This window comes from Oryctolagus cuniculus, chromosome 2 (genome assembly GCF_051225735.1).
Source record: "Oryctolagus cuniculus isolate XC-2025 breed Fujian yellow rabbit chromosome 2, ASM5122573v1, whole genome shotgun sequence".
In the NCBI taxonomy this organism is placed as follows: Eukaryota; Metazoa; Chordata; class Mammalia; order Lagomorpha; family Leporidae; genus Oryctolagus; species Oryctolagus cuniculus.
Window position 1 is genome coordinate 175,941,261 of NC_142868.1, and position 18,950 is coordinate 175,960,210.

General features: G+C 43.8%; 2 protein-coding genes across 6 annotated transcripts in view; one reads left to right on the forward strand and one right to left on the reverse strand.

Moving 5' to 3' along the window:
- The window catches only part of MEMO1 (mediator of cell motility 1), a 652,780-nt gene that overhangs the window by 466,602 nt on the left and 167,228 nt on the right, over positions 1 to 18,950 (forward strand). The gene's annotated exons all lie outside the window — the stretch shown is intronic.
- Positions 1 to 18,950, reverse strand: part of SPAST (spastin) — a 71,076-nt gene that overhangs the window by 48,827 nt on the left and 3,299 nt on the right. For 3 of the 5 annotated variants that reach the window (XM_070069270.2, XM_070069268.2, XM_089326566.1), the window contains exons 2-3: positions 5,609 to 5,695; positions 1,479 to 1,562 (exon numbers count right to left, since the gene is read on the reverse strand). In XM_070069270.2, coding sequence (XP_069925371.1) covers positions 1,479 to 1,562; positions 5,609 to 5,695 — 171 coding nt within the window. The remainder of the gene's footprint in view (positions 1 to 1,478; positions 1,563 to 5,608; positions 5,696 to 18,950) is intronic. The other 2 variants (XM_070069271.2, XM_070069269.2) reach the window with 1 other exon arrangement.

Genomic DNA, 18,950 nt, shown 5'->3' on the forward strand with positions numbered 1-18,950 from the left:
ACAGGTTAAATAGCAGTTACCTTTTTTACACAAAGCATAAAGTACTGCAGTTTTTTATTCCAGAATTGGTTGATAAAATATACTTTTGAGCTTTTTATTTTTTTGGATAGCTAAGAGGTCATCTGATTTTTCTAAATGATAATAATCTTTAAACAACCATACTGAGAAAGAAACCATTTGTTAGAAATATAACTTAGAAAAAACACAGATTTGTAAATGTCTTAACAATTAACACTCTGATTTAACAAAAAGTTCACTGAATTATTAATTATATAGTAAAAATACCAAATTAAATTCTCAACTTTAATAATTAATAGGGAGCCAGCGCCGTGGCTCAACAGGCTAATCCTCCGCCTAGCGGCGCCGGCACACCAGGTTCTAGTCCCGGTCAGGGCGCCGGATTCTGTCCTGGTTGCCCCTCTTCCAGGCCAGCTCTCTGCTGTGGCCCGGGAAGGCAGTGGAGGATGGCCCAAGTGCTTGGGCCCTGCACCCCATGGGAGACCAGGAGAAGCACCTGGCTCCTGCCTTTGGATCAGCGCAGGGTGCTGGCTGCAGCACACTGGCCGCGGCAGCCACAGGAGGGTGAACCAACGGAAAAGGAAGACCTTTCTGTCTGTCTCTCTCTCTCATTGTCCACTCTGCCTGTTAAAAAAAAATAATAATTAATAAGGGGGTTGGCACCTTGGCATAGCAAGTAAAGCCTCCACCTGCGGTGCTGACATCCCATATGGGTGCCAGTTCTAGTCCTGGCTGTTCCACTTCTGATCCATATCTTTGCTATGGCCTGGAAAAGCAGTGGAAACGGCCCAAGTCCTTGGGCCCCTGCACCCACGTGGGAGACTTCGAAGAAGCTCCTGACTCCTGGCGCTGGATTGGCCCAGCTCCAGCCAAGCTCTGGGGAGTGATCCAGTGGATGGAAGACTTCTCTCTCTCTCTCTGCCTCTGCCTCTCTGTAACTCTGCCTTTCAAATAAAATAATAACTTTTAAAAAATAAATAAGCCTAGCCGGCGCTGTGGCTCAACAGGCTAATCCTCTGCCTTGCGGCGCCAGCACACTGGGTTCTAGCCCTGGTCGGGGCGCCAGTTTCTGTCCCGGTTGCCCCTCTTCCAGGCCAGCCCACTGCTATGGCCCAGGAGTGCAGTGGAGGATGGTCCAAGTGCTTGGGCCCTGCACCCGCATGGGAGACCAGGAGAAGCACCTGGCTCCTGCCTTCGATCAGTGCGGTGCGCCGGCTGCAGTGCACTGGCCGCGGCGGCCATTGGAGGGTGAACCAACAGCAAAAGGAAGACCTTTCTCTCTCTCTCTCTCACTGTCCACTCTGCCTGTAAAAAATAAACAAACAAACAAACAAACAAGCCTAGGCCACGTCTTCAAAAATCCATCTATTTCTATGTACAAATAAAGATTGATTAGGCATACATTTCAAGCATGTATATTCAAACAGACTTATTATATCCACTTATACATTAATTGATACCTAGAAGTTGTAAACGGTCCTTGGCCATGACTAAATTTGTCATCATTTTAGCTTGAAGGCGTCTAGCTCTTTCACACTGTTCACCTAAAAGAAAAAGGAAGAAATTTATTAAAATATCCATGTTTCAGGGCTTACATAACAAGTAAAGCTGCCGCCTGTAGTGCTGGTATCCTATGTGGACAACAGATCGAGTCTCAGCTGCTCCACTTCCAATCCAACTCTTGGCTACAGCCTGGGAAAGCAGAAGAATATGGTCCAAGTCCTTGGGCCCCTGCTCCTATGTGGGAGACCCAGAAGAAGCTCCTCGCTCCTGGCTTCGAATCGGCGTAGCTCCAGCCATTGTGGCCATCTGGGGAGTGAACCAGTGGATGGAAGACCTCTCTCTCTCTCTGCCTCTCTCTAAATCTGCCTTTGAAATAAGTAAAATAAATCTCTAAAACAAAACAAAACAAAAAAACGTTTCAGCCTGTGCCTTGGTGCAGCAAGTTAAGCTGCAGCCTGCAGTGCCAGCATCCCATGTAGGTGCTGGTTCAAGTCCCAGCTGCTCTACTTCCAATCCAGCTCCCTGTTGATGTTCCTGGAAAGGTAGCAGAGGATGGTCCAAGTCCTTGGGCCCCTGTACTCATGTGGGAGACCTGGAAGAAGCTCCTGGCTCCAGCCTGGTCCAGCTCTAGCCATTATGGCCATTTGGGGATTCAATCAGCAGATGGATGATCTCTCCCCCTCTCTCTCCCTCTTTAATCTCCATCCTCTCTCTGTAATTTTGACTTTGAAATAAATAAATCCTTTAAAAAATGCATGTTTCCCTAAGTAATTCTTTCAAGAAAAATATCACCCCAATTATTCTCAGGGCGAGTCAAGGTCTTAACAAAGAAATTTTTTAAATATTATTTTCAAATAATATCCACAAAAAAAAGTTAGTTCCTTTTGACAGTTTCAGATCTATTGTAGTATTATATTGAGTTCACAAATATTTCACAGAGCCTAAGATATTTTTCCCTTACATTTCAAAATACTTAATATTGGGATGCATTTTATACTGTCAACTTAATGCTATCAGTCAGGCTGCAGTAGTAATGTTTATCATTTCCTGTGCCTGCATAAATTTGGTCATAGCTACTAATACTGTTGTCATATCTACACCCACAGAAGAGTAACATGGCCAGCTTGCTAACAGTAGGTTAAGCTGCCCCCTGCCTTTTTTTAAAGATTTATTTATTTGAACGTCAGAGACTAACACAGAGAGAGAAGGAGAGGCAGAGCGAGAGAAAGTGGTCTTCCATCCGCTGGTTTACTCCCCAATCTGCTGCAATGGCTGGAGCTGTACCAATCCGAAGCCAGGAGCCAGGAGCCTCCTCCAGGTCTCCCACGCGGGTGCAGGGGCCCAAGCACGTGAGCATCTTCCACTGCTTTCCCAGGCCACAGTAAGAGCTGCATCAGAAGTAGGGCAGCCAGGACTCGAACCAGTGTCCATCTGGGATGCCAGCACTGCAGGCAGTGGCTTGACCTGCTTTGCCACAAGCTGCCCCTTTCAATACCAGCATCCTATATCTGAATGCAGATTCCAGTCCCAGCTGTTCTACTTCTGATCTACCTTCCTGATCATGCACCTGGGAAGGCAGCAGAATTTGACCCAAGTACTTTGGACCCTGCCACCTATGCAGGGGACCAGGATGGAGTTTCTAGCTCCTAGCTTCAGCCTGGCCCAGTCTTAGCTGTTAAAGCCACTTAGGGAGGGAACCAGTTGATTAAACATTTCTTTTTGTGTCTCACCCTCTCTCTGCTGCCTCTGCCTTTCAAACAAATCATTACATCTTTAAAGAGCACACTTAAAGATAATATTAGACTCTAATTTCAATTTGATGTGATAGGAATGTATGGATGAGCAATAACTGCTTCACTTTGGAAAAGCCAACTATGAGGTTGCAAATGTTTTGCCTAGCATTTAAGATACTGGTTGATACACCTTTATCTGGTACCAGAGTGCCTGTGTTTGATACACATGTCACTCCAGCTTCCTGCTAATGTAGACGCAGGAAGGAAGCCATGATGGCTCAAGCAATTGAATACCTGCTACCCAGCTCCTGGCATTGGCCTGACCTAGCCCAATCTGTTGTAGGCAGTTGGGAAGTAAACCAGTGCTCACTCACTCCCTCTCAAATAATTTTTTTAAGATTTATTTTAATTATTTGAAAGAAAGAGTTAAAGAGAGAGGTAGATTCAGAGAGACAGACAGACAGACAGACAGATGTCTTCTATCTGCTGGTTCACTCCCCAAATGACCACAATAGTCAGAGCTGAGCCAATCTGAAGCCAAGAGCTTCTTCCGGGTCTCCCACGTGAGTGCAGGGGCCCAAGCACTTGGGCCATCTTCTACTACTTTCCCAGGCTATAACAGAGGGCTGGATCAGAAGTGGAAAAGCGAGGACTCAAACCAGTGCCCGTAAGGGATGCCGGCACTGCAGGCTGGGGCTTTAACCTCCTGCGCTACAGCGCCAGCCCCGTCAAATAGATTTAAAAAAAATTTTTTTAATGCCAACTGTCAATCAAAACAAAACATTAATAGTAATGTTTTAATATATAACCAAGAACACTATCCACAAGTACAAAAGGAGTTTATGGATCAACTATTCCTTCCCTTCCATACTAAGGAAAGGATTAGTATAAAAAATAAGTTTAAAACATCAGACTGATCACCAATAGTAGGGCAAAGAGGACACAAGTAATGTACTAGTAATAACCAAAACAATCAAGCCTGAGCATATTTGGTTATAATTTCATTTTAGAGCAGGTAAAACACTAAATGTAAGCCTACAAATGTTAAACGTTTAAATATTTTTATTAAGAAAAATAGATCTGAAGGCCGGTGCTGTGGCATAGCAGGAAAAAAGCTGCTGCCTGCAGTGTCAGCATCCCATATGGGTGCTCGTTCAAGTCCCAGCTACTCCACTTAACAACTAAAATGCTGTTAGAGGAATAAATTTTATTTAAGAAAAATTTATTTTATATTGAGTTTTTAAATATATTTGCTGTTAGAAAACAAACACAATTTCGGTAATAATTGTTCTACTTCCGATCCAGCTCTCTGCTATGGCCTGGGAAAGCAGAAGATTGCCCAAGCCCTTGGTCCCCTTAACCCACATGAGAGACCTGCAAGAAGCTGCTGGCACCTGGTTCCAGATCAGCCCAGCTCTGGCCATTCCGGCCATTTGAGGAGTGAACCAGATGATCAAAGACCTCTGTCTCTTTCTGCAACTTTACTTTCAAGTAAAATAAATAAATCTTTAAAAAAAAAAAGGGGGTGGGGGGAGGAGGAATGAAGAAGAAAAGAAAAAAAAAAAGAGAAAGAGAGAGAGGAAGGGAGAATGGGAAGAAGGGGCGGGGGGAGAAAAAGAAAGAAAAGATCTGGGGCCAGCATAACATAATAGGTAAGACCACAGCCTATAACACCAACATCCTATGTGGGCACTGGACCTGTACCAGCTGCTCTATTTCCGACCCAGTTCCCTGTTACTAGCCTTGGAAAAGCAGCAGAGGATGGCCCAAGTGCTTGGGCTCCTGCTTCCCATGTGGGAGACCTGAAGAAGCTCCTAGCTTGGCCCAGCCCTGGCCATTGCACCATATGGGGAGTGAACCAGTGGATGCCAGTGGATGGAAGATCTCTGTCTCTTCCCTGTCTTTATTTCTTTCAAATAAATAAATAACTCTAAAAAACAGATCTTATATTAGGGCAATCAGATGAATACAGAAATCCCCCCAAATCCACAACTTTTCTTTCTCAGCTATTTATTACCTGAAGTCAACCATGGCCCAAAAATATTAAACGGAAAATTCCAGAAATAAACAATTCCTATGTTACAAATTGTAGTCTGAGTTGTGTGATAGGTCTCAGGCCATCCTAGTCCATCCCATCTGGGACATCAATGATCCCCTTCTTTGTCCAGCAAATTCACACAGTATATGTGCTACCCATCTGCCAGTCACTTAGTAACTGTCTTGGTGTCGGTCTAGATAGGTCAGTACTATCTGTGTTTTCACAAACTGGGAGTCTTGGAACATACTATTCTTGAAAAATGGGGGACAACTATACAATTAGGGATGGTTATAAGCAAATGTAAATATCACTTTACCTTGTCCTGTAACTATGACAGCAATTCCTTTTTCTAGTTCTTCAATACCTTTCTTATACCATTCTACAGCTTGTTCCTTCTGCCCTGCTTTAAAACAGAAATAATTATTTGTATATATCATAAGCATAAAAAGTAGACTGCACATTTCCCAAAACATGCTGCTGATACATAAAGAATAAAGTTTGATCAAGTAAGTCTGAGAAACATCACTGTCTACCTTTTAGTACTTTTAGCATCTTAATGTGTACATAAATCTCTAGAAGAAGGAATAATATAATCATAGTGTTTCTCAAAATTTTATAGCTCTGAGTCCCTTTATGCTTATCATCTCAAAATATTTATACTAAAATGCTGTTAGAGGAAGAAATTTTATGTAAGAAAAATTTATTTTAAATGAGTTTTTAAATATATTTACTGTTGGAAAACCAACACGATTTCAGTAATGAGGAAAAAAAAGCACTGTTTATCTAATTATATTCAAATCTGATGTAATACATTCATTGTTCTTTACTTTCTAGAGTAAGTTTTCATCTAACAAATGATTGCATCATGAGAACTGGTACATGTAATTACAAATGTGATACTGAGCAACACATTCCTATTTTTTCTAACCAAATGACTTATTTACGACATAAATTCACATTCTAAGTTTAGCTTAAAAAATCTAAAAATTAAGCATAATCTAAAGGCATATAAGCACAGATACTTCTTGTAAAAGGACACTTACATGACAATCTCATTGTTTTTGAAAATTTTTTTCCTGTCCTTAGACTCTGCAATGCCTCAGAAGTGGCTAATACTAAGATATAGTAGGGAAAAGGTAGAAACCAAGTTCCTCGTTTAACAGCTCATGGACCCAATTAAGTAAACAAAAATTTGTCATTCCTCAGTACTATTTGAATTTCAAGATCAATAAAGCATCATTACTCTCTCAACAACATAAAATAAGTCTTCTTAAAATCAGGACTAGGTTGGCACTATGGTTCAATAGGCTAATCCTCTGCCTGTGGTGCCGGCACACCGGGTTCTAGTCCTGGTCGGGGCGCTGGATTCTGTCCTGGTTGCCCCTCTTCCAGGCCAGCTCTCTGCTATGGCCCGGGAGTGCAGTGGAGGATGGCCCAAGTCCTTGGGCCCTGCACCCACATGGGAGACCAGGAGAAGCACCTGGCTCCTGGCTTTGGATGCAGCTCAGTGTGCCAGCCGCAGCGCACTGGCCGCAGCGGCCATTGCGGGGGTGAAACAACAGTAAAGGACTGACATTGTAGAACGGTGGGTAAAGCTGCAACTTTGACACAGGCATCCCATAGGGGCACAAGTCTGAATTCTGGTTGCTCCACTTCTAATCTAGCTCCTTGCTAATGTGCCTGGGAAAGCAGTGGACAGCCCACGTGCGTGGGCTCTTGCACCCACATAAGGAGACCCAGAAGAAGCTCCTGGCTTTAGACTGGCCCAGCTCCAGTTACTGTGGCCATCCAGGAAGTGAACGAATAGATGGAAGATATTCCCCCCCGCCGCTTTTCTCTACCTTTGAAATAAATACATTCAAAAAGAAGAAATGCTATTTTCTGGGCCGGCCCAGACCACTAGCATCCCAGCAGGGCTCTGGTTGGAGTCCTAGCTATACAACATCCAGTCCAGCTCCCTGCTAAATCTCCTGAGAAAGCAGCAGAAGATGGCCCAAGTACTTGAGCCCCTTTAATCTAAGTGGGAGACCCAGATGAAGCTCCTGGCTCCTGTGACCATTTGGGGAGTGAACCAATGTTTGGAAGATTTCTTTCTCTGCTTGCTTCTTTTTTTTTTTTTTTTTTTTTTGACAGGCAGAGTGGACAGTGAGAGAGCGAGACAGAGAGAGAAAGGTCTTCCTTTGCCGTTGGATCACCCTCCAATGGCCGCCGCTGCAGCCGGCGCACCGCGCTGATCCGATGGCAGGAGCCAGGATCCAGGTGCTTTTCCTGGTCTCCCATGGGGTGCAGGGCCCAAGCACCTGGGCCATCCTCCACTGCACTCCCTGGCCATAGCAGAGAGCTGGCCTGGAAGAGGGGCAACCGGGACAGAATCCGGCGCCCCAACCGGGACTAGAACCCGGTGTGCCGGCGCCGCAAGGTGGAGGATTAGCCTATTGAGCCACGGCGCCGGCTTCTGCTTGCTTCTAACTCTACGTTTCAAATAAATAAATTATAAATAAAAGAATAAATGCTATCTCCCAATGAGTGTCTGTTTTCTACTCTTTCTTCCATTTGCTCATCCTGAAAAAAAAAAATCACTAACTAAATACACTGATTACCATCCAGCCCCTTGCATAAGATAATCAGTTATTACAATATCACTAATATATTCCCCTTGCCTAGTAGAGAATAACTGCTCAATAAATACTTGATAATCACATTAAGAAACCAGTATGAGTTTTTTGTGTCACTCAGTTTGGATGTCCACCTTACTGTTTCCAGTAAACAAAATATATTTACGGAGCCAGCACTGTGGTACAGCAGGTTGAGCTGCTGCTTGCAACGACGGCATCCCACATGGGTGCTGGTTTCTATCCCAGCTGCTCCACTTCTGATCCAGATCCCTGCTATGTGCCTGGGGAGACATGAGAAGATGGTTCGAGTACTTGGGCCACTGTACCCAGGCAGGAGAACCTCCAGTAGCTCCTGACTTACACATGGCCAAGCTCTAGTCACTGCAGCCATTTGGATAATGAACCAGTAGACTGAAGATCTCTCTCTCTCTGTAACTGTGCTTTTCAACTAATAATCAAATCTTAAATAATAAAAAAAAAATACTAAAGGGGAAAAATTGTGGGCAAAGAACAAAACTTACAGTTTGCCAAAGAGGAGACATAAAAGGCAAAGAAACACACGAGGGGCCAGCATTGCAGTGCAGTGAGCTAAGCTGTTGCCTATAACACTGGCATCCATATGAGCACCAGTTTGAGTCCTGGCTGCTCCACTTCTGCTCCAACTCCCTGCTAACGGGCCTGGGAAAGCAGCCAAATATGCTGCTGACTTAGGAGACCAGGATGGAATTCCAGGCCTCTGGCTTTGGTCTGGTCCAGGTCTGTTGCAGCCATTAGTGGAGAGAACCAGCGAATCAAAGATCTCTCTCCCTCTCCTTTTCCCTTTCCCTCTCCCTGTATCTGTCTCCCCCAATCTCTAGCTCTTTAACTCTTTCAAATATATACATAATTCTTAAAAAAAAAAAAAAAAAGACTGATGTTCTTAAAGAAAAAGCACATGAAAATATGCTTAACATCTTTCACTGTTAGGGAACTACAAACTGTAACTCAAGACACCACTAATTCATATAATTAGGAATGGGCTGGCGCCGCGGCTCACTAGGCTAATCCTCTGCCTTATGGCACCAGCACACCAGGTTCTAGTCCCAGTCGGGGCGCTGGATTCTTTCCCGGTTGCCCCTCTTCCAGGCCAGCTCTCTGCTGTGGCCCGGGAAGGCAGTGAAGGATGGCCCAAGTGCTTGGGCCCTGCACCCCATGGGAGACCAGGAGAAGCACCTGGCTCCTGCCTTTGGATCAGCATGGTGTGCCGGCCGCAGCGGCCACTGGAGGTGGGGTGAACCAACGGAAAAGGAAGACCTTTCTCTCTGTCCACTCTGCCTGTCAAAAAAAAAAAAAAAAAAAAGAATGGCGGAAAAAGAAAGAAACCTCAAAATGTACCTGGACTAAGTGCGATGGGTAACTTGCTTGCTGATGGAACTGTAAAATGGTGTAGCCAGTTGAAAAAAGAATGTGGTAGTTTATTATGACATTACCCATGTACACATGACCCAAACTCACCCATATATGTACCCAAAGGAAACAAAACACCTAAGACTTGCATGTGAATTCATATAGCAGCTTTATTCACAACAGCTAAAAACTGGAAACCCAAAAGGTCAATTCTTCAGTGAAAGAATTAACAAATGGTACATACACACCTGGAACACCGCAACAGTAAAAAGGAACAACTGATGGGTGAGGAACACGGATGAATCTCAAACATCACGCAAAGTGAAAAATGCTGGACACAAAAGGCTAAATGGGGTACGACCCTATTTATACAATACTCTGAATACAAACCAGAGACAGTGACTGCCAGGAGCTGAGGGCAGGTGAGAAGACAGGTGGTGAAAAGGCAAAAGAACTCCTGGGGTAATGAAACATTCGGTGTAGTTTATCAACGTGGTGGACGCTACCAACTGCTTGTCAAAACTCAAACCTTCCCTAACGCACTCAACTACACCCCTGATGTGTAAACTCTATCATATGTATCTCAATAAATCTGATTTTTAAAAACAGTTATTTCAACATTTATATATAAGAGTTTTCATTGTGGCTTGCATTATTCAATACCAGATCTAAAATTATTCATTACCAGATTTAGATTAGAAGAGGAAAAAACCTTTTGGGTCCAATGCTGTGACACAGCAGATAAATCTGCGTCTGCAGTGCCGGCATCCCGAATATGGGCACTGGTTTGAGTCCTGGCGGCTCACTTCCAGCTCTCTGCTACGGCCTAGGAAAGCAGCGGAAGCTGGCCCAAGTTCTTGGGCCCCTGCACCCATGTAGGAGAATGGGAAGAAGCTCCTGGCTTCGGATCAGCACTGCTCTATCCATTACAGCCATCAAAAGAGTGAACCAGCAGATGGAAATCCTTCTCTTTCTCTCTGTAACTCTGCCTTTCAAATAAATAAATAAATCTTTAAAAAATAAAAAAACCTTTTTAAAGACATCTTTTCTGAAATAATTACTTCCCAAAACAGTGGAAACTACCAGAATAGAAGAAGGGATCACTTCCTGCCCATTAGGATGGCTACTATAAAAAATTATAGGAGTAGGAATATAGGAGTGGGAATTTAGCCTGACAGTGAAGATGCCTATGAAGGGGCCAGTACCGTGTCACAGTGGGTTAAGCTGCCGCCTGCGATGCAGACATCCCATATGGGCACAATTTCGTGTCCCAGCTGTTCCACTTCCGGTACACCTTCCTGCCAATGTGCCTGGGAAAGCAGCACAGGTGGGCCCAACTTCTTGGGCACCTGCACCCATGTGGTAAACCAAGAAGAAGCTCCTGACTTCAGCCCAGACCAACCCTGGCCATTGTGGCCATCTGTTGAGTGAACCAGCAGATGGAAGATTTCTTTCTCTAACTCCACCCTTCAAATAAATAAATAAATAAATGATTAACAACAAAAAAATACAGGGCTAGCACTGTGGTGTAGTAGGTATGCCTCCACCTGTGGCGCTGGCATCCCATATGAGAGCCAGTTCAAGTCCTGGCTGTTCCACTCCTGATGCAACTCTCTGCTAATATACCTGGAAAGCAGCAGAAGATGGCCCAAGTGCTCCAGCCCTTGCACCCCCGTAGGAGACCCGGGGGGGGCTCCAAGCTCCTACCTTTTGATCAGTCCAGTTCTAGCTGTTGCAGCCATTTGGGGAGCAGACCAGCAGGTCAAAGATCTCTGTCTCTCCCTGTCTAACTCTGCCTCTAAATTTAAAAAATAAATCTTAAAAAAAAAAAAAAAAAAAAAACCATATCCCACAACAGAGTGCTTGGGTTCAATTCTGAGCTCCAGCTCCTGACTAGTTTACCAATGCTGCGGATTCTGGGAGGCACACTGATGGCTCAAGTAACTGGTAATTCTTTCAAATAAAGAAAATAAACAAACACAAGACACTGAGTTGAACACACACACACACACAAGACACTGGGTTTAAGTTTGGTTCCTCCACTTACAATCTAGTTTCCTGCTAATGTGCATCTGGGAGCCAGCAGATAATGGCTCAAATACTTAGGTTACTGCCACCCAAGTGGGAAACCTGGATGAAGTTCCAGGCTCCTGGCTTTGGCCTGACCCAGCCCCTAGCTACCGCAGACATTTGGAGAATGAGTCAGATAACAGAAGATCTCTGTACTTCTCTCTGCCTTTCAAATGAAATGAAATAAAAACGTTTTTTTCTATGTTAAAAAAAGATTAGAGAACATTTTCATTTTCCATAATTGTGCATTATTTTATTTAGGTACAAGGGAACTTGAAAAAGTCCATGGAAGATGCAATTAGAAGATAAGTTACTTTGGTGTAAAAAATTTTGAAATCTACGCATGAAAAGTCCTCAATAAAGTAATGGGAAATGCATTTTATGAAAAAAATAATGCATAAGTTTCAAAAACAGTTTTTGCATTAAAAAGCCTCATTTTAAATTCCATTTTCCACAAATTTTTTCAAGTACTTGGGTGTTACACATACTAACAATGGATGCACTAACAATATCCCTATTTAAAAGGAATTAAGATGGGGCTGGCACTGTGGTGCAACAGGTTAAAGCCCTGGCCTCAAGCGCAGGAACCCATATGCACGCCGGTTCTAGTCCTGGCTACTCTTCTTCCAATCCTGCTCTCTGCTATGGCCTGGGAAGGCAGTAGAAGATGGCCCAAGTCCTTGAGCCCCTGAACCAGCGTGGGAGACCTAGAAGAAACTCCTGGCTCCTGATCAGCACAGCTCTGGCCATTGTGACCATCTAGGGAGTGAACCAGTGGATGGAAGACCCCTCTCTAACTTTTTCAAATAAAATAAATCTTAAAAAAGAGGTAAGTGTGGATGAGGTGTTCTGACACAGCAGGTGTTCTGGAACAGCAGGTTAAACAGCTGCTTGGGACATCAGCACCCCAAACTTGAGTGCTAGTTCAAATCCCAGCTACACCACTTCTCATCCAGCTTCCTAAAGGATTTGAGAAGCAGCAGATAACAGCTCAAGTACTTGGGTTCCTGCTACTCAAATGGGAGACTGAGATTCAGTTTCACTCCTAGCTTCAAGCCTGGACCACCCTTGCTTTGCAGCCATTTAGGTAATGAACCAGGCAGGGATGGAAGACCTCCATCTCTCTGCCTTTCAAATACATACACACGTACATACATATTTAAAAATAAATAAATAAAGAGAGGGGGCTAGCACTGTGGCGTAGCGGGTAAAGCTGCCACCTGAAGTGCCGGCATCCCATATGGGCTCCAGTTCGAGTCCTGGCTGCTCTACTTCCAATCCAGCTCTCTGCTACAGACTGGGAAAGTAGTAGAGGATGGCCCAGTCCTTGGGCCTTTGCTCACACATGGGCGACCCAGAAGAAACTCCTGCCTTCGGAACAGCTCAGCTCCAGCCGTTGCAGCCATGTGGGGAATGAACCAAAGGATAGAAGACCTCTCTCTCTCCCTCCCTCCTTCCCTCCTTTCTTCTCTCTTGGTTTCTGTCTCGCTGTAACTCTGCATTTCAACAAAATAAATAAATCTTTAAAAAAAAAAAAAAAAGGGAGAGATGGAGCCAGCATTGCGGCCTATCAGGCAAAGCCACCACCTGGAGCTAGTTCGAGTCTCCACTGTTCCCCTTCCAATCCAGCTCCCTGTTAATGGCCTGGGAAAAGCAGCAGAGGATGGCCTAAGTGCTTGGGCCCCTGCCACCCACATGGGAAATCTGGAAGATCAGCCTCAGCTGCAATGGCTGTCCGAGAAGTGAACCAGCATATAGACGATCTCACTCTGTCTCTCCCTAACTCTTTCAAATAAATAAGTAATTTTTTTTAATAACTAGTTATGGGACTAATTCCTAACAGCTCCTGATTAATCTCTCACAGTTCACTATATTGGGGCAGTGGTTTGAGTTCTAGCTATTCTGCTTCCAATCCAGCTTCCTGCAAATGCGCCAGGGAAGGAAGCAGTACATGGCCAAAGTATCTAGGCCTCTGCCACCCATGTGGGATACCATGATAGAATCCTGGTTCCTGGCTTTGACCTAGCGCTGATCCAATGGCAGGAGCCAGGTACTTCTCCTGGTCTCCCATGGGGTGCAGGGCCCAAGGCACTCCCGGGCCACAGCAGAGAGCTGGCCTGGAAGAGGGGCAACCGGGACAGAATCCGGCGCCCCGACTGGGACTAGAACCCGGTGTGCCGGCGCCGCAAGTCAGAGGATTAGCCTAGTGAGCCGCGGTGCCGGCCTATTCTACATTTCTGATCCAGCTTCCTGCTTTGGTGCCTGCAAAGCAACGGATGATGGTTCAAGTACGTGGGTCCCTGCCACCCATTTGGGAGACCTGGATAGAGTTTCAGTCTCCTGGCTTTGATTGGCCTAGCCCTGGCTATTAAGTTAACCAGCAGATGGAAGGTCTGTTTCTCTGCCTTTCAATAAATTTTTTTAAAACAGTTAAGTGTCAACTTAAAAAAATAACAATATAGTTCCCATTTACTGAGGACCTCCAACGTATAATCATGTGCAGGAACTAAGCATCTTATAAACATTATCTCAGAAAAGAAAGTAACTTCGCAAAATTCTGTATGATCAAGAACCTAATGTCAATCTAGGGACAGGCTTTTGGCCTCATGATGAGGATGCCAGCAACATACTTCAGAGTACGGGAGTTTGATCTTCGGCTCTGGCTTCTGATTTCAGCTTCTTGCTAATGCAGACCACTGCAGTGAGATGGTTCAAGTAGCTGGTTCCTGCTACCCACATGAGAGACCTGGATTCAGTTCTCAGCTCCATATATCAGCTGTTGTGGGCTTCTGTAGAGTGAACCAGTAGATGAAGCACTCTCTCTCAGTGTGTCTCTCAAATAAATACACAAAAAGAAAAACAAAAGAAAAAGCCCTTCAACCTATAAAAATAAAGTGTAAATTTGGATAAAAAGTACTGTAATTCAAAAGGGGTTAAAATTAGACACTCAAAGCTAAAAAAGAAAAATAAAAAACCAGCCCCCAATATCTAGGAGCTGGGCCAGTAGTATTATACAGCGCTTGGTTTAACTAGAAGCTGACCTGGTACTCACTGCCAGAGATCTACTGCACAATTTCAGAGTATCAAAATCAGATAAGGCCAATCTCTATGATGGAACAAGACCACTCCATAATTTTGTCTAAACACATATAAAATATTAACACTATCCAAACCATGAAATACCAAACATCTCCCTCATCCAGCTAATGGCACCTGCTTCTAAACCAATTAGAGCTCTAGCTTTCACTCTTTTCCCTCTTTCTAGATGGGATTTAAGATACTTACAAAAATCACTCAAAGTTCATGACACCATCCAATCCAGAGCAAAATCCTGGTTCCTTAAACCCTCTTACAAATATGAGCCCAAAACCTCTATCTTTTTAGCACACTTTTCCTAAGATGCACCATAATTCCCTATAATGCCTACTCTGCCTACAAACCCCACTTATTCAACTACAAGTACATGCCTGATAATCACTGACTGGAGATCAGTAACAAAGCCTACTAACAATACCAGTTAAAGGCCAGGATAAAGTAAAGCCACTACCTGCAATGCCAGCATCCCATATAGATGCCAGTTCGTGTCCCAGTTCTTGCTAATGGCCTGGGAAAAGCAGAAGATGGCCCAAGTGTTTGGGCCTGCATCCATGTGGGCAACCCAGATGAAGCTCCTGGCTTGGGCCTGGCTCAACCCTGGCAGTTGCAACCATATGGGCAGTGAACCAGCAGTGAAAACTCTCTGTCTCTCCCTCTCTCTAAAACTGTGACTTTCAAATAAACAAATTTTAAAAGAAAAGCAAAGAATACTAGTTAATTCTCACCCTTTCTATCATAAAATATCAGCAGTGGAACAGTAAAGATGTATGAATAAATATAGCATGTCTATACTATACCTAAGTAGCTGGCAAAGCATTTCATAATCTCTAAATAAATCATAAAGGAGCCAGCACTGTGGCATATCTGGTAAAGCTACCGCCTGCAGTATTGGCATCCCACTTGGGAGCCAGTTGGAGTCCTAGCTGCTCTACTTCTGACCCAGCTCTCTGCTATGGCCTGGGAAAGCAGTAGAGGATGGCCCAAATGCTTGGGCCCCTGAACCAGCATGGGAGACCTGGAAGAAGTTCCTGGCTTCAGATCGGCCCAGGTCTGGCCATCGCAGCCATTTGGAAAGTGAATTACTGGGTAGAAGATCTCTATCTCTGCCTTTCAAATAGATAAATTTTTTTAAAAAAATCACAGATTCTCACATTTTTCTTAATTACCACAATGAATGGTTGCTAATGTGATTCTGTTCATAGATGTTTTATTCTAGAGGATGTCTAGAATAAAAAATTGTTAATAATTCACAAATCAAGAAGAGAAAAGCTATTATCAGCATATGAACATCTTTACTGGCTTTGCAGGAGTAGTAAGCCCAGTGTAAAGAAAATTAGTATTGAAATGTAGACAATTTATTCTTCAGCAAAGAAAAGTCCAATTACTACTGGGTGTAGCAAAAGAAATTAAGAGGACAAGCAGCAGGAAGGGTTAGGAAAGATCTTTCTTCAGTAACTTAACATCTATTTACTAACTACTCCTTAACTGTTATTAGGACAGCTAATTCAGTTAAAAATTCATAGGGTTTAACGGTACTCAACCTTAGGAAAAATATACACTGAAAACTAGAAACAGAACAAGGGATAAAGTCCCTAAAAGTGGTAGCCTTGGGTTGGCGCTGTGGAAAAGCAGTTTAAGCTGCCTGCCACCTGCAGCTCCAGCATCCCGTATAGGTACTGTTTCAATTCTCAGCTGCTCCCCACCCCCCCCCTTTTTTTTTTTTCATTTAAAGATTATGTATTTATTTGAAAGGCAGAGTTTAAGAGAGGCAGAGGCAGAGAGAGAGGGAGAGAGGTCTTCCATCTGCTGGTTCGCTCCCCAGATGGACACAACAGTCGGATCTGTGGTGATCGGGAGCCAAGAGCCAGGAGCTTCTTCTGGGTCTCCCAAGCAGGTGCAGAGGCCCAAGCAGCCAGGACCCCAACCAGTGCCCATATGAGATGCCGGCACTGCAGGCGGCAGCTTTACCCACTCTGCCACAGCACTGGCTCTTGAGCCACTTCTGATCCAGCTCACTGCTAACGTTTCAGGGAAAGCAGTGGAAGATGGACCAAGTGCTTAAGCTCCTGCACCCGCATTCGAGAACAGGAAGAAGCTCCTGGCTCTGGTCTGGCCCACCTCCAGCTGTTGCAGCCATTTGGGAGTGAACCAGTGAATAGAAGATATCTCTTTCTCTCTCCCTCTCCCATTCCCTCTCTAACTTTGCCTTTTAAATAAAACAAATCTTTAAAAAAAGTGGCAGCCTTTCTGTTGCTTTAGTGTAAATGTCACTAAATATTCTTCGTGTAAAAAAGTGTAATTTACTTGATAAGCAGTGAGAGATGCAAACAAAACAAGATTCATAGAGTGACAGCACCCATCCCCGGATTTACTCCCTAAATACCTACAATGGCTTCTTGGCCTGGGAGGAACCCAGAACTCAATCCAGGTCTCCCACCCTGATACAGGAACACAATCACTTCAGTGACTACCACTGCCTCCCAGGGTCTGCATTAGATATCAGGAACCAGCGGTTGAGAACCCAACACGGTCACTTCTATGAGACACATGAATTTAACTACCAGGACAAACACTGACCACTATTCTTAAAGGGAAATGTTTTGTGTTTATTAAAAGTACTTTTTTAAAGGTATGATACCATTTTAATGTCCACTTATCAAATTATTTCCTTATTGTAATCATGCAAACTTTAAAGCAGAACCATTGGATCCAAGGTTTAAGTAGGAAGTTAATCCTCTCAAGGTGGTAGGTGTATAAAAGTTTTCAGGATTAAAAAAGTTATCACATCTGACACTTTTGATTTCTACTCTCCATTCTCATTTTCTGAAAACAGAGGGGGACAGGCATCTTTGGGTAATGCATTTTAAATAAAGCACAAGATTGAGTTATAATGAATTACAAAGTATATGGTAATTAGTTTTTTAAAGCCTGCTGTTTTTATACCTTAAAATGATCAAAAAGAAAATAAAAGCAATTTATTTAGATGATTTCTCTCCTTGATGCCAGGTTCATCAGCCCAACAACATCCTGAGAAACTGGCTCTCCCTCACACACCCTGGGCCCTCACTCTGTAGTCCTACATATGTGAGGAATAATAGCACACCTAGATCACCTCCACCTCTGTATTCTTCCAGGAGACCTCAGGCTTGTCTACCTTCAGGAGCCATGCAAGACATATTAGGTCACGTTCTAGTTAATCCAAAGAAATACTACCACAACCTCCTTTTCTCCCCCATGTATTTCTTTAAACTAAAAAAAAAAAAAAATTATTTATTTGAAAGAGTTACAGATAGAGGGAGAAAGACCTTCCATCCACTGGTTCACTCCCCAAATGGCTGCAATGGCCAGGGTTGGGCCAGACCAAAGTCAGAAGTTTCTCCCAGGTGTCCCACATGGGTGCAGGGGCCCAGGTATTTGGGCCATTTCCCACTGCTCTCCCACGCGCATTAGCAGGGAGCTGGATATGAAGGGGAGCAGCCGGGACTCAAACCAATGCACATATGGGATGATGGCACTGCAGACAGCACCTTTACTTGTTGCACTACACTGCCAGCCCTCCTCTACGTTATTTCAAGAACCCAGTTACCAAATCTGAAAACCTGGCAGTTTAAAATAAAAAGTCTAATACTATTACTCTGTTCACCTAAACTCTGTTCCCAGTTTTGCTGAGCATCTGCTCTTTAAACTTCAGTTTCTGAACATACAAAATGGATATGCTAGATTATCATTCTTCTAGGGAGGTGCAAAATTAAAAAAGATATCTACAGGGCTGGTATTGTGGTGCAGTGGGTTAGGCTGCTGCCTGTGACTCGGGCTGATCCAGCCCCCTGTTAATGGCCTGGGAAAGCAGGGGAAGATGGCCTAAGTGCTTGGGTCCTTATACCCACGTGGGAGACCTGGATGAGGCTCTTGGCTCTTGGTTCTAGCCTTGCAGCCCAGGCCACTACAGCCATTTGAGAAATGAATGAGTGGATGAAAGACCTCTCTCTGTTAACTCTTTCAAATAAAATAAATTTTAAAATAAATTAAGATACCTAGAAAATTATTCAACTGAGAAAAATGTGTAAATGTACATAAAATAGATGCATTACTTAAATACATATTCATCACATAATAAATGTCTTAATACATTTCACTTGAGAGGAAATGTTTTTCTCAAATATTTATAATGCAAAGCTGTGCAAATTAACTGGTATCTAATAAATGTTTGTTCTAATGAACTGAACTCACATATCCTATTATTAAGTAAACAGAACTTGCTGTGCTATCCCTCTCTTTTTATTTACTCATTTGAAAGGCAGAGTTACAAAGAGGCAGAGAGGTCTTCCATCCACTGGTTCACTCCCTAGATGGCCACAATGGCGATAGCTGCACCAATCCAAAGTCAGGAGCCAGAGGCAGCTTCTGGGTCTCCCACGCAGGTGCAGGGGCCCAAGTGCTTGGGCCATCTTCTACTCTTTTCCCAGGCCATAGCAGAGAGCTGCATCAAAA